The 16,037-nt window shown below is 38.3% G+C and overlaps 2 protein-coding genes across 4 annotated transcripts in view; one reads left to right on the forward strand and one right to left on the reverse strand.

Annotated features, from left to right (window-relative positions):
• LOC123308229 (inactive dipeptidyl peptidase 10) overlaps nt 1-16,037 on the reverse strand; it is a 74,207-nt gene that overhangs the window by 12,595 nt on the left and 45,575 nt on the right. For all 3 annotated transcript variants that reach the window (XM_044890807.1, XM_044890806.1, XM_044890808.1), the window contains exons 6-7: nt 12,341-12,552; nt 3,637-3,907 (exon numbers count right to left, since the gene is read on the reverse strand). In XM_044890807.1, coding sequence (XP_044746742.1) covers nt 3,637-3,907; nt 12,341-12,552 — 483 coding nt within the window. The remainder of the gene's footprint in view (nt 1-3,636; nt 3,908-12,340; nt 12,553-16,037) is intronic.
• LOC123308232 (calbindin-32) overlaps nt 13,928-16,037 on the forward strand; it is a 94,806-nt gene continuing 92,696 nt past the window's right edge. The window contains exon 1 of the mRNA XM_044890813.1: nt 13,928-13,982. The gene's annotated coding sequence lies outside the window, so the exon portion shown is untranslated. The remainder of the gene's footprint in view (nt 13,983-16,037) is intronic.

Genomic DNA, 16,037 nt, shown 5'->3' on the forward strand with positions numbered 1-16,037 from the left:
TGGATCGTAGAAAAGTCTCATCCATAGTAACAATTCAATTTAAGAAGACTACATCGTTTTCAAATCGAGCACAGATCGAACGCGATGCTTCTACCATTGCACGCTTTTGTCAACATTCAAATATTTGGGTATCCATTTTGCAGCAATTTTTCTCATGTCCAAATTGACGTGAATTATATGATGAACGCGTTCGTTTGAAATATTCAGTGCTTCAGATATCCGTTTTAGTCCAATTCGACGGTCTGATAAAATCATGTCATGAACTACATCGATATTTTCGGGGACTGACACAGAAACTGGCCTTCCCGATCGGTCATCATCTTCAATGGAAAATTTACCTCTTTTGAAGCTTGCAGTCCAGTTTTTCACGGTTGCATACGAAGGACGTTGATCACCAAGGGTATTATGGATATCTTCGTAAATCTGCTTACCTTTGAACCCTCTTAAATATAATACAAGTACTTGATGATGGCTCGATAGTCCAATTTTTCGATTTTCACAATTTCGGTGGACATCTTTTTCTAAATTTATTGCGTAACTCTGGTTTACTTTTTTAACCTCAAACTTCACACTGACACTTCTAATGAGTTATTGTTCGTTGTTATGGTAACGCAATATTTTTATGCATGGAACTGGTCTAGGCTAACTAGATATCAATAGATCCTCGTAATAGCCATTTCAAGTTTTCATGATGAGCTATATGCCACCCCTAGAGAAATCCTGTCAGAATTATAAGCTAAATCTATGACACTACACATATGCGGATCTTTTAAGTTGCATTCAGCCTAAGCAAACAATTTTCCGATTACCACAGATATTTTTTATTTTTGAAAATCAAATTACACGAAAACGGCGCATTACACGAGAAAATATGAAGAATACTTTTATTTTAAAAAACGTTCAAATATTCATTAGATAGCGTGCAACTTAGTGTCAAGAGTTGGGTTCTTTGAATTTTTGGTATTTTTATGGTACGTAATGGTCATAATGAGAAAACTGAAAGACGTGGGTGATATCTTGTGTTCGGAAAAGATTCATCAAATGAATACAAAACTATATTCCGAAATTCATATCATTCGAACCGTTTGTGAGAAAAAATAACATTTTTTTATGGTCGTTCCATAAAGCCAATTCTGAAAAAATGGTGGAGGAAAAAGGTGTTTATTTTGACCTCAAAAATTCACTGGTAAAATATTTGTACAAGTCAAAGACCTACATAACGATTGGGTTCTTTTCAATGCAGAAGTAGAAGCATCAGCTTCCACACCGTATGTATTCCCTATCAGAAACACCCCCTCGATACTAAACCTCGGTTTTCAATGAAATGAAACCGACCGGAATTATGATGTGCAATAAGAGCAGTGATATCTGTGGCATAAATCCTGATTTCCCAGCCCACTGAGTGGCACAAAGCATTCATGAGCGCGCGCGTATCTTTGTAAAAACGCAGTTCGGTAACGATCATTAAAAATAACGCTCCGGTGCATTCTCGATTCCGAATTAAAACGTGTTCTCCGTTGCGCTTCGAATCCTCCCTTTAATTTGTATAATTACTTCATCCAGCTCCTCTGTGAACTTTCCTTATGAAGATCACTCTCCGCGATTTTCATCCGAGAATGAAATTTTTGGGTGGCATGGGGGTGGAGACGAAGCCTCCTTAGATAGGATTGAGTTGAGTGGAGTATTCGATCATGAAAATATTCATGCGATGATTGATTCGGTTGATTGATTGGTTTTGCGAATGTGCAAGTATTAATCCTTTGACTTTTGATGAGGACCTCAACTACAGCTTTTCCGAGGAAATGGGAAAGAAAACATCATAAAATCTAAATTGTTCACGGTAGATGAATGAAAGTTGGATTATTCTATTCGCAAAGGATCAATCTATCACCAAAATAATCAGCATATGTCCAGTGCCTTTTTTCTGGCTGCTACATCTCCTCAAAGTTGACAAATTTTTTCCAAATTTTTCATTAAAAGTGATTTATTCCCCAAAATACTGATCCTAGAAAAAATCTATATGCATGGTCGTGATCTACGACCTCGAATTAGTCAGTAAAATGACCCGTGAACCACCGCGAACAGTGTAGATTTGATGATTTTTTCCGCGATGGTCCAAAAATCTAAACTTTCCATCGATCATAACTTGAAAACTAATCCTTTCAGCAAAATTCTGTTTGCATATTCGTGATCTACGCCCTCTATTCAGTAAATACTTCAATTTTAGTGGAAATCGGAAAGATCGAAAATTTTTCAAATTTTCCATACATATGCATGGAAAAATAGCGATTTTCAAAAAAAAAATTTTTGGTCTCCGATCAAAACGAAAATCATACTATCGACTAATTTGAGGGCGTAGATTACGAATACGCAAACAGATATTTTTAAAAAAATTTATTTTTCAAGTTATGGTCGATGAAAAATCCGAAATTTTGGACCTTCGCGGAAAAAATCATAAAATCCAAACTGTTCGCGGTAGGTGAATGAGAAGTCGATTTTTCTATTCGCAAAGCTTCAATCCATCACCAAAATAATCAGCATATGTCCAGTGCTTTTTTTCTGGCTGCTACATCTCCTCAAAGTTGACAAATTTTTTTGAAATTTTACACTAAAAGTGATTTTTTTCCTGAAATACTGATCCTAGATAAAATCCAGTTGCGCATTCGAATTAGTCAGTAAAATGACCCGGGTCGATATAGCTTAATCAATAATTTTTTTGTTCGGTGGTGGAACGCAGGTAAACAGAAGTAAAAGACGAAATTTTTTAAATTCAATTTTTTTTATTTTTCGAATTATATCGACCCATGGCATTTTTTTTTTGACTAACTCGAGGTAGTAGATCACGAATATGCAATTAGATTTTTCCTAGAATCAGTATTTTGGGAAATAAATCACTTTTAGTGGAAAATTTCTAAAAAAATGGTCAACTTTGAGGAGCTGTGGCAGCCAGAAAAAAAGCACTGGACATATGCCGATTTTTTTCGTGATAGATTGTTTTTTTGCGAATAAAAAAACCCACCTTTCATTTCTCTACTGCGAACAGTTTAGATTTTATGATTTTTTCCGCGAGAGTAAAAAATTTCGGATTTTCATTCAACCATAACTTGAAAACTAATCCTTTCAGCAAAATTCTGTTTGCATATTCGTAATCTACGCCGTCGATTTAGTAAATACCTCAATTTTAGTGTAAATCGGGTAAATCGAAAATTTTTCAAATTTTCCATACATATGCATGGAAAAATTGCGATTTTTTGAAAAAAATTCTTGGTCTCCGATCAAAAAAAAAATTTATTCTATCGACTAATTCGAGGGCGTAGATGACGAATATGCAAAGAGATATTTTTTCAAAAATTTATTTTTCAAGTTATGGTCGATGGAAAATCGGAAATTTTGAACCTTCGCGGAAAAATTCATAAAATCCAAACTAATCGCGATAGGTGAATGAGAGTTGGATTCTTTCATTCGCAAAGGATCAACCTATCACCAAAAAAATCAGCATAGGTCCAGTCCCTTTTTTCCTGCTGCTACAGCTCCTCAAAGTTGACCAACTCTTCGGACCACTAAAAAACTACATAGTTAAATTGAACCCCTCCTTTGAATGCAAATATACTCATCATTTTCACCCAAAATACTCACGATTTCGAGAGGGCTGTCGGTGGAAGCACCCTCTTCATCTTAACGTTCGAAATGTCCGCCAAATCGGCTATGGTTAATGTGACCTTGGGGTTTCTAGTTCCAGGCTTGGGATACCTCAACGATCTTATATCCGGATATTGCCGAGTTTCATCCATGGACCCGTACCACGGGAACCTGAGCTCTTCCACAAGGCTGTCGTTGAAGGAGGCGAAAGCCAGCAGAAGACCGTCGTTCGACATCCACAAGGCTGAGTTTGTGCCCAAAATTTCTTCTGAAAATGAGAAGAAACGTTGGTTAAGGTCGTAGGAACTTCACCTAGAGTACTTAGAGCGAATTGATCGATGTTGACGAACGCAGAGATCGGTAGGCTTTACAGACCATAAAATACGGTTTTGTTTATCTACTTTCAACAGTATTCATTGCTGTGGATGAGAAATTCATCAAGAATTGGAGATGTTGAAACGAATGTGAAAAATCTAAGTTTCAACCTTGATAATTAGATCGATATGCAGCAAGAACTATCGGTATCTGATGCAAAATTAATCAGGTCAATCTTTTGTGGGTAGCTGGTGATTTTGGAGTAAAAGCAGATCAGCTGGCAAGAGAAGGGGGGACAACTACCATCATTAGACCAGAGCTATTTTCCGCTAGCCATAACAGAATGGCACTTAAGAAATGGAAACAAGAAGTTTCCTGTCGGAGGAAAAATGCAGACCAAGTTATTCCTCTTTGAGTAAACGTGCTAGACCTTCTCAGTGCGTTAGAACTGGACACTATCCTTTGAATGGTCACCTGAGGAACATGGAAAAGGTTCCTGATTACACCTGTTGCTTCTACCAAGTCAGCTGAACATCTGCTTTGAGACTGTGATGTTGTCCATCGAAGAAGGCTACAGCATCTTGGCTGGTGGTTCTTGAAACCATAACAAGTTATATATGTTGCACCTAATGAGGCAGTGGAGTTCATTGGGACTATGCTGCCTAACAGATAAACAGTGCAGGCTTTGGAATAAGCTGTGTAAGGTTTGCATGACCACTTATAATCTAATACAATCTGATGCTGTTTCAAAACCCTTCCATATCGATATTTCTCCAACAGAAATGATTTATCTCAATGCTCATATCCTTCCTTGACGCCTTGACCACCCCCTCAAGCATATTCTTCAGGAATAAGCTAATATTGGTTTTCAAATATCGAAAATATTTCCTCGAATCGAATATATTCACCATTCAGTCCTTCTTGTTTTCTCTTTTGTTGAGAAAAACGCATGATCCCCCTCTGAAGAGAGCGCCCGGAGAAACTGGGGAAGTTCCCGGAAATAGAAGAACAAATCCAGCGTAATCCGAATTCCTTGAACGTGGAAAGAACCGTGCCTGGAAATCCTGCGGTATCATTCTCGGTTAGTCTTCGAATATCCCCTGTATTGAATGGACTTATTCCGAATGGGGAGCCAGTTTCAGATGCGTTTTACCCATAACGGAATTATACCCGAGAATAATTGAGGATTTGTTCGATCAGGGGTGATATGGTGCTCGAGGTGTATATTCATCAGGTATGCGAAACAGAGAGTTCTTCCTTCTCCTGAAACTTTTTTTGTGGTGCATCTTCCTATACCCCAGGAAGGCTCTGGACCAGTAATTAGAGATGTGGTTCCTTTCTGTCAAGTATGTTGGGCTCCCCGTTTCTCGTTTCGTTGTTTCCAGGGTGAGCAGGAACCGAGACTTTTTTTACCTTTATTTTTACTGGAAAACTCTTTGGGAATTCAACAACAAAAATATACATTTATCTCCATAGGTTTTCTAGATATATTCAGTTAAATCCATCATAACCTCAGAAATCCAGATGCCTTGTAAATTCAGAATTTTATTGAAAATTGGCTTTACTTATTTGAAAAAGTGTCCATCTGTGGACCAACCTATGAAAAGAGATGATTTGAGGTTAAGCGCCAAAGTTTGAATCATTCTCCTAATCCAAAATTTCTGAAAGTTATTCTTTATCTGATTTCTCAAGCCATAAAGTGATGAAGAAAATACACTGCAAAAAAAAATTAACGCACATTATGGAAATCTCAAATTTATTCTACAACTGAAGGTGTTTTCAATGATAATTATTTTTATCACAATTATGCATGCATATGTTATCCACTTTCAACGGTGTTCTTCAATACAGATGTTTTTTCCCAGCAGGAATAAAAAAAGATGATATTATCAAATTTTGTATTGGCTCCATTCAAGAATCAGTTGTTCTCGATCAATTCTAGTGATCAATAGTTTTTCTTTCGTTTGATTTTCTACACTCGATCGCTATGCAACGCGAAACACGCAATTTGACCCAAGAGGAATGTGCCCAAGCGGTAGTTTTGCGAGAAGAAGGGTGGACATACACAAGAATTGCAGAAAGGTTTGGAGTTTCCCATACAAGTGTGTCCAGAATGTTGCAGCGATTCAGGGAGACAGGTATGAATGTCCGAAGACCAGGACAGGGTAGACCACGGGTAACAACTGCCATTCAAGAACGTTACTTGAGAGTTTCTTCGTTGAGACAACGGTTTGCAACCGCTCGCCTCCTTCAAATTCAGCTTGAGCAAACTCATGAGGTGCAAATTAGCACTCAGACAATAAGAAATCGCCTCAGAGAATATCATTTAAGGCCTCGTGTCGCGGCAAGTGGCCCAGCTCTTACCACAGCCCATCTAAGGGCGCGTTTAGATTTTGCGAGAGAGCATATCCATTGGGAAGAGGCCGATTGGGAAAGAGTTCTCTTCACAGATGAGTCTAGATTCTGTCTCTATACCATTGTGATCGACGTTCCCTTGTATACAGACGTCCACATGAAAGATATGCTCAGTGCAATTTCCTGAATACTACTGGTTTCGGGGGAGGATCGATTATGGTATGGGGTGGAATATCTTTGACTGCTCGCACAGACCTAGTTGTCGTTGATAATGGAGCTATGAATGCTGATAAGTATATAAGGAACATTCTTGAAGGGCATGTAGTGCCATTTGCCCCATACATTGGTGAAAATTTCATTTTTATAGACGATAATGCCAGACCCCATCGTGCGCGCATCGTTCAGGAGTACCTAGAAGAGGTTGAAGTCTCTCGAATGGAATGGCCAGCAAGAAGTCCAGATCTCAATCCGATTGAGCAGGTTTGGGGCAACCTCAATAGAAGGCTGAGAAGTTCAGAAAATCATCCAGCTACTCTTAATGACTTAGGAATCCAATTCGGAGAAATCTGGGAAGGATTAGATCAGAACATTTTAAGATCACTCATTTTGAGTATGAACCGTCGTTGCCGAGCTGTAATTAACGCAAGGGGTGGAAATACCAAGTATTAAATCACTTATCAGCATTTCAGTATTTTGAAAATTGTTCATTTCTCTTCTTTCACATAAGATTCGGTGAAATCCTGTATTTTTCTTTTATTTTGTGTCTTGTTTCGTTCAAAACCTTCCCGAGAGCACATAAAAAATAAGTTATGAAGTCAATGTAGAGTTAACTTTCATTAAAATTGAGATTTTCAGAATGTGCGTTAATTTTTTTGCGCAGTGTAATTTTAATGACAAATTTGGGACATTCCCGTGTTTTTTCATCAATCTTCAGAAATGATACAAATTAAAAATTTAACAGCCCATTAACGGGAATCCCTCAGGAATAAACCAAACAGTTTCTTCGTACAGCTCTAAATCGACGACTGGGAGATGAAATTTAGAACATCAATCGTCTAAAACAAGGCCGCGCAGCCTGTGCAGATCGTCCCCATTCTCCTGTGACATGTTTTCATCATCAACTCCCTTTCAGTTCGGATATTTTAGGACTGAATATCAAATGTAAGGTCGTGATAGTAAGGGACTGATGGAAAATCGATACCCAGGCATCGCGGAACTCCACGAGATGACAGCAAATATTGAAAACGTCCGAGGTAACAGCTTGAATTGTTTCGCATCCTGATTGTCCTTCAACGGGATGAGGCATTTGGAGAGTGAAAGATTGGCTGAGAATTAAGGGAAAACACGTTAGGAAGGGAAATTTGGTGTGTGAACAGAAGGAGCCTTTTGAAATTGAGTTAACGTAGTTCATTGGATGAGAATCGGCCGAAGGTGCGGATGGAATTTCAAGCGATTTCAACTCGATGAAAATGCTGCTGGTACAGGAAGTTGTTTAATTTGTACTGGCAATTTTCGTATACGTGGACTGAAAACGGGTTGTATCTGTCGAGTTGCCACGCTTAGAGAATTTAGTGCTAGATTCTTCCGCAATTCAATTCGAGATTGAATTTTATGAAATGAAATATTTTTGGGACTGTAGACTCCCTTCAATATATCGTTTATTAGGATTTAACTGCTGCATATGATACAATATGAAAGGATGGTTTGATTTTCGAACATTTTACACATCTGAATTGTCGTTTACTAGAGAACATGCTGTCAGATAAAAGGTTTCGTTTTTCTGTTGATGATGAAAGCTGTAATTTCAAAACTTTGAGTAACGGTCTTCCACAAGGATCTGATTGAGAACCTCTTCTCCTCAATTTATATCAGTTAGATATCCCTAATATTTCTTCTGAGAAATTTATGTACGCTGATGATTTTACGTCGCATTTCGTCATTCTGATTTTAGATGCATAGTGAATAAACTTCTCTGATTCCTATTGCAGTTACCACATAAATCACAAAAATAAACTCATAAACACGCCTGAAACACAGTAATGCACTTACAATGCCTTTAGCTAAGAATGACGTAGAGGATTGCAGTATAGGCATTTCGTATTGATGTCATTTGAGGGTCAAACAAACCTTATATCACAATATTGTTGACAATTGTCAGTTTTCTATCATACTTCACTTTATATCGCCAGTGAAGGAGAGGTAATATTGCCTGAGGGACTCTTTCTGAGGAAACTCATAAAGCTTTCATAAAAAGCACTCATTCGAAATCATAAGAACATGAACTTAGCCAACACCCTCAGCGGTCTTGCCGAAGTCAGCTGATTCAACATGCTCTATAGATAACTCGTGTACCTCTTGAAGTTAAATTGGCCACTTCTCATTCCACAAAGATATATCTAGACCTAATTGTATCGTCCTAGTATAGAAGGGCACGTAATATGGGATTCTCGTTGGATTCAGTAAAGCTTTTATCAGTATTCTTCGAGTTTCACGAACAAATATTGCAGGTCCATCAATAATTTGCGGTATCGCCAAGTAAAACCCGAACCGCAATGCGTAAAAATCATAAACGAAGCTTCATTCCCATCGGACGTGGACAAACATCCATACCCCAGGTTCACAATGCGAATCCCCTTCCTCCGTCGAATCAAACATCTCGCCACAGTCCAAACAACAAACCACGCCAGTCCTCCAATGCATTATTCCATTGTTCACCGACGGAATTTCAAAGGACACAGCCCCGCTTCACCTACCAAAAAACCGCGATACACCTATTTCAGCTGCGAAGTTGAACTTTAGCATTGATTAAGTTCAGCAATTAGGACGGCTTCCAGCATGCGGCTCTCAACGCGTTTTAAGAGACAATGACATTTTTCAAGGCCATCTCGATGCCGTTCTGGGTCGATGCCAGGGGGTCCATTAATCACTATTCCCAAGGGTGACGTCCACATTTCATATCTCTGCACGGTAATTTACCCCGTTCGGTTGTTGGGGTACGTCATATTTGTTGGTATTTGTTTATCTGGTGGCTTCAGCTGGGGGAAAAACATCTAAATTGGACGTTGATGGACGGTGGGGGTCTTATCTCTAAAATTGACTTCTGTCAATGTGGAAAAAATACTGTGGACTACCTGAAATACCAAAGGATAGTAAATCTTTCGGACTCACATTTGAAGTCTCAAGGCGCAAGAGTTTTTTTACCTCAGGCTTATAGGACAGTCTCCAAGTGAGAAGCCTCAACTGCCGAAGGCCACTTCCCGTGCTCCTTTCAGAGGAAAATTTTCTGTCTAGTCATCTGGTAAAGATGTACGAGAGATGGGTACCCAGGCAGAACAAGCCTGTCTGTCGTAGTTCATAGATTTCTTTCAGGAGCAATTAACCCATAGGAGTCATCAAAGCAGAAGTTGGTATCCGTGTGGTCCCCCCTATGGAGTGGATAAGGTATTCCACCATTTTGAAAGTCCTCCCATACCCCTTTACTGTCTTCTTTCAAGCCATTTTCTCTGTTCCCACACTGTTCTTTCTATTTTACATCGTATAGTGAAGGTTGGATGCTTGGTTTCTTGATTATATCATCACTGGGAAGATTCACCGATGAGATGTGCAGTATCTGGATAGTTGTCTTTTTTACTTAATAATTTGAAGAAGTACTTTTCCATTTATGGTTTCTTATGGTTCCCCCTATTCACAACTAGAGCTCAATAATAGTACTAATGGAGTGAAATTTTCCATAGAAAAACTATACTCAAATAAGAATTATATTGCTCGAATCGTTTTTGAATAATTATGTAGTTTTTGTGGTTCTATATTTTAGTAAAAGTATGCCCTGTACATATAAGGGTAGGAGTTCCGCATACTGTGAATTCCTGACTCTTTGAATTATTTCGAGAAGGGTTACTGGGTGTGAAAACAATAGTATATGTACTTTTATGGAGGAATCTTTCAAAACGGTTCCGCATAAACATGCTAATGAGGCACTTCAACAGTCCATCCGTGAAATACCTACATCCTTGAAAACGGAAAATAATTCTGAAAACATTCTGGATTCAATCGTTTCACATTCCGCATGGAGTCCATTATACACGTACCTCATTCAGAGGAAAAATACTCGAAAACCAAATGTATGTTTTGAAAAATGGTCGTCAGAAAGCGTTCACCATAGCATGTCAACGTTGAGGTATTTGTCTTTAGTTTGTCAAAACGATTTTCTTGTCGAAAGTTCAAAATATGGAGATTAGAGAGAAGGAGAACGATCGCTGCTTTGAGACCATAGATTTTTCGTCCCCTAAAATATGTACCAATAGGGTAGTTCATGCTTCCGCCAACAGGCGCGCTGGCCATCACGAGATGGTGAAATTTTGACTTAAACTAATTGTAGGTGGCTGATTGAATTGTCTTCCTGGTGACAGATGATTAGAATATTATTGTTTTCCGAGTGCATTTTTGAGAGAAAATTGGAAAAAACCTTACCTCGAGAATCGACTCGGAATCAATTTGTGTGTCAAGAGCACTTTTGAGATGAAGATATCAAAAAGATGATGGATTCATTATGGAAGAAATCGAAATTGTCATCCTCGTGAGAAGTGGACTCTTCTGAATAAGAATATCTAACCAATAAAACTACATGGTTCAGAAGTAGATATTTTTGAAGAATTTTGTTGGCATAACATAATATTTCGTTTATAACGGTTCTCTGCTGAGTATTGGGAACAGAATCTACTCTAATACCAAAGTTTTAAATCTGAGATTGCTACCTTTTGTTGTCTTGATGTGTACTACTCCTCACTGCGAATTTATATAATTTTGAAGATTACAGTAAACCAACTAACATACCTGTTTTCAATAAACAATGATATACAAACGTAGGTAAAATTTTTTTGATCAGTTATTTCTTTTGAATTTCATTGATTTCGTCATTTATTATGAATGAATAAAGCTCATAACATAGTCCCCTTTATAATATGACTCGTATTTTGTTGCATATAATTCAGAGAACTCATATTTAATATAGATTTGAAGAAAGGTATTTGAAAAATCATCAGAAAAACCACGATGACACATAACCTAAAATAAAATGAAGGCTGTTCAACGTAGCGATCGCAGCGACCCCTAGCCTACGTTCCCCGTTTTCGGGGACACATTTTTAGTACGGCGATCGTTCTCCTTCTCTCTACTCCCCATAATTCCAAATATGAAATGGCACATACCTCTATGAATACGTGAGTTTAAAGAGCCATCCCATTGGTTTATGTGGAAGTTAAAAACTCGTCGTTAACTATCCTGACATCAAATATACGATAAAAGATTGAATAATCTATTTTAATTAACGCTTCCCTCACCGGATGGACGTTTTGTAATCTAAGCTTCGCCCAGCAGAAAAAACTCCCATCTCGGATACCTCCACCTTTCCGATTTGATCCCATTCATAAATCTATCGGAAAATACCGGATAAAATCACGTCCGCTGATTCTATGCAAGATATAGCCCCCAATTACTGGATGGGAGTTTTTTCTTCGTTCGTTATAACCCCCAGTTTGGCAATCCGTCAGGACATTGGGGTTTCGGAACACGTTTCCTCGATATAAACTCGAATTTGGCAATTTATATCCGAGCCAATACGTTTGTTAAAATACTAATTGACGACTTTGAGGTGGTCTTGAATGAGTTTCTAAATCACGACACGTGTTTCGCTGGCACGATAGCATCTTCAGGTGGGTGAAGGTAAAAAAAAAACTACTGCAAGGGTCGTGGTTTAGGCTCTCATTTTGTGACAATCGTATAATCTGTTTCAAGTTCAATTATGGATTTTCATCAAGTATTGGCCACATCAATTCAATATTCGACTATGAGGTGGCTGATTTTCTCCTAAATGATGCTCAAAACCCAGATGTTTGGTATAAAAGTATGGGCTTCAGAACGCGCTGGATCTGTTGCAAGTAGAATGGAAAGCCTATCTCTCTTTGTTCAGATTTTCATCGTTGAAATGTTCAATGTGGCAAATCTTTCAATATATTTTTATTCAGGATCTTACCCTCGTATAACCAATCGGGTACGCCATGGCTGACTACCCCAGGAACAGCGGTGTTGGTGATTCTGTATCCAGAATGAGAGGTAGGCGTTTTTCTGTAGTATATATCGTAATCCTGCACCATGATTAGTCCTTGACCCTTTGGGGCCCATCGTGCAAGTAGGAGGTATGGATGGTTATCTATTTCTGGTAGCGGCCGAAGAGGAAAATCATTTCTAGAAAAAAAAGTCTCTGTTTAGATTTGTAACTCTATAAATTCTGAATACATCCTTTCTGGTCTTCTTTCATATTTTAAGTATCCAAATTTAGTGGTGTTTATTCATAGTTTATCATCAAACATGTCATACATTTTGAGCCAATGGTATAGGACCTTTTTTAGATGGAATATCATAACCCATTCTTATATGCCTTCTTTTTTTGATTTTTTCTAACGGTCCTTAATTAGCTGTCTCGATAATTGCTGACATGAGAATACCTTTAAGAGGTGTTGGAATAAGATTGAGATTTGATGGAGGCCTACTTAACCTGAAGCGCCTCAGAGCAAAAACTCGCACAAAGTTTATCACGGAACTTCAATATGCAGACGACTGCTCACTTATCGCTTGCAGCTCAGAGGATCTTCAGGTAATGTTGGACACCTATAAACATATATACGAAGCTTTAGGTCTTAGACTCAATATCGACAAAACCAAAATCCTGGTAAGTATGCTAGAAAGCCTTCAAACAGATATCAGCCTGGAGAATGAAACTCTAGATGAACAGGTCGAGCAGTTCAAATACTTGGGAAGCTTCATAAATACTAGGGCTAACCTAGATACGGAAATACACAACCGTGTCAATTCGGCAGCACGGGCATTCTGGAAGCTGAAGGACAGGGTGTTTCAAAATCACAACCTCAATCTGAAACCCAAGACAGTTGTTTACAAAGCAGTGGTCCTCCCAACGCTTCTTTACGGAAAAGAAAGCTGGACGCCCTACAAGCGACATATTAAACAGCTTGAACAAACGCAAATAATGTACATCAGATGGTTCCACAAAGTTTCGAATGCAGAAGTCTTGCAACGCGCGAGTTGTACAACAATTGAGACTCAAGTAACGAGGGCCCTACTCAGATGGAGCGGCCACATTCTGAGGATGCAAGACACAAGACTTCCCAAAATAGCTCTGTATGGCGAATTCACAGTAGAGGTCTTTGGTACACAGTTATAAAGTGGAGACTCGGCCAGATCTGGTTGGCGACGATTACCCTATTAACCAAAATAGGGCTTTTTATAGAAACTGCCTTTCAACCTGCGCAAAATTACCTCGATGAACGCAACCGATGTCCCTGAATTATTAGCGGGTTAAATGGGTTTCCGACCGATTCGGAAATTCGGAATAATCCGACGTTGAACGTAGGGAGAGAATTCGTGAAAATTATTTATACATGTACGCGGGCTTACACATATAGAGCCATACGAAATTACTGATATACCGGAACAATATTATTCATGAGGCTGCATGATAGAAATTAATGGACGGTAAAGTTTCGAATCAACTGCTACTAAATTAATTAATCGATTTCGTGAAACGGTTTTGAAGCATTAATGAAGCTCGACCACAAATGTGAAGAGGTGCGCCGTGTTTGTAGTTTAGTTTATACAGAGTGAGTAAAAAGTAATGCACAACATTCATGCAATATTCGGTATTAACTATTCGGTAGAAATGGGCTTTGATAGGTCAAATTTCATCTCAATTCACACAACTTTCATGTGTTATTGAAGAGTTATTAACACTCGACAGGAAGTTGTAGGTAGTTGAGTTTTTTTTAATTAATAACTTCCTGTGCCAGAAATTTATAGAGCTTTTGTTGCTGAGGATAATTTCTTAATTAATCATCATCAATCGGAACAGTTTTGGTGCAATTTTTGATTTTTGAAATCCATAGTTGATTCAAATAATATAATTCCGTATTTAGATTCCGATACACCCACTAGATACGAACGTAAAATTTGTACAGCCATTAAGCGAGGACCATTTCTACGAATACGACCAAAACTTTCAAGGAATTCGTTTTCCCTCCTTATATCTCGTATATTGTGCGGAGCTAGTCGCCATATTGCTTTGTGAAACTTCGTAAAACTCCAGTAGTTCAGCAGGAATGTTTTCCTACGTTCAATATAATTACTGAAGAGGAGTAACGAGAAACTTCCGGATTGCCAATTTCTGCAAACCTTGATAGAAAAATTAAAATTCTCGTCTTACGACTAATACGGAAAATTGTCACTTTTTATCCATGAAGGAGACAAGATATTACGGAAAAGTTATTCTTGGAAACGGCATCGATCAGAAATGAACAAATTTAAATCGTGAAATGTATCCGTAGAGGCGTATTTGGAACGAAACGATATCGTAAAAAATATATGTAATAAAAAAACGATTTATTCCTTCATTTCGTCGAGTTTTGTCGTTTCACAATTCATTGCTTCTCGTAAAAATTCCGAGATTGCATGATTGAATTTGTGACTACTCTGTCTTGCACAATTTGAATTATGTGCAAAAGTTTCTCGGGCTTTCTACTTATTATTGATTTAAACCTACAGAAATATATTGGCATATTGATTGAATGCCTTCATCAGTACCAACTCAAAAGATGAATGCTCATCTCATTTGAATATTGTGAGATTTGGATATATCTATTGATCTTTATCTATAATAAATCTACGGTTTTCTTTGCATAACTCACTGTGCTTAGCTTTTCATCACTCGAATACATGAATTCAGTAATGAATTGTTTCCAAACTACAAATACACTGCGCAAAAAAATTAACTCACATTATGGAAATCTCAAATTTATTTTACAACTGAAGGTGTTCTCAATAATAATTATTTTTATCAGAATTATGCAAGCATATGTTATCCACTTTCAACGGTTTTCTTCAATACAAATGTTTTTTCCCAGCAGGAATGAAAAAAGATGATATTATCAGATTTTGAATGTATTGGCTCCATTCTAAAATCAGTTGTTCTTGATCAATTCTAGTGATCAATAGTTTTTCTTTCGTTTGATTTTCTACACTCGATCGCTATGCAACGCGAAACACGCAATTTGACCCAAGAGGAATGTGCCCAAGCGGTAGTTTTGCGAGAAGGGTGGACATACACAAGAATTGCAGAAAGGTTTGGAGTTTCTCATACAAGTGTGTCCAGAATGTTGCAGCGATTCAGAGAGACAGGTATGAATGTCCGAAGACCAGGACAGGGTAGACCACGGGTAACAACTGCCATTCAAGAACGTTACTTGAGAGTTTCTTCGTTGAGACAACGGTTTGCAACCGCTCGCCTCCTTCAAATTCAGCTTGAGCAAACTCATAAGGTGCAAATTAGCACTCAGACAATAAGAAATCGCCTCGAAGAATATGATTTAAGGCCTCGTGTCGCGGCAAGAGGCCCAGCTCTTACCCCAGCCCATCGAAGGGCGCGTTTGGATTTTGCGAGAGAGCATATCCATTGGGAAGAGGCCGATTGGGAAAGAGTTCTCTTCACAGATGTGTCTAGATTCTGCCTCTACCATTGTGATCAATGTTCCCTTGTATACAGACGTCCACATGAAAGATATGCTCAGTGCAATTTCCTGAATACTACTGGTTTCGGGGGAGGATCGATTATGGTATGGGGTGGAATATCTTTGACTGCTCGCACAGATCTAGTGGTCGTTGAT

Source organism: Coccinella septempunctata, chromosome 2 (assembly GCF_907165205.1).
Source record: "Coccinella septempunctata chromosome 2, icCocSept1.1, whole genome shotgun sequence".
Lineage (NCBI taxonomy): Eukaryota > Metazoa > Arthropoda > Insecta > Coleoptera > Coccinellidae > Coccinella > Coccinella septempunctata.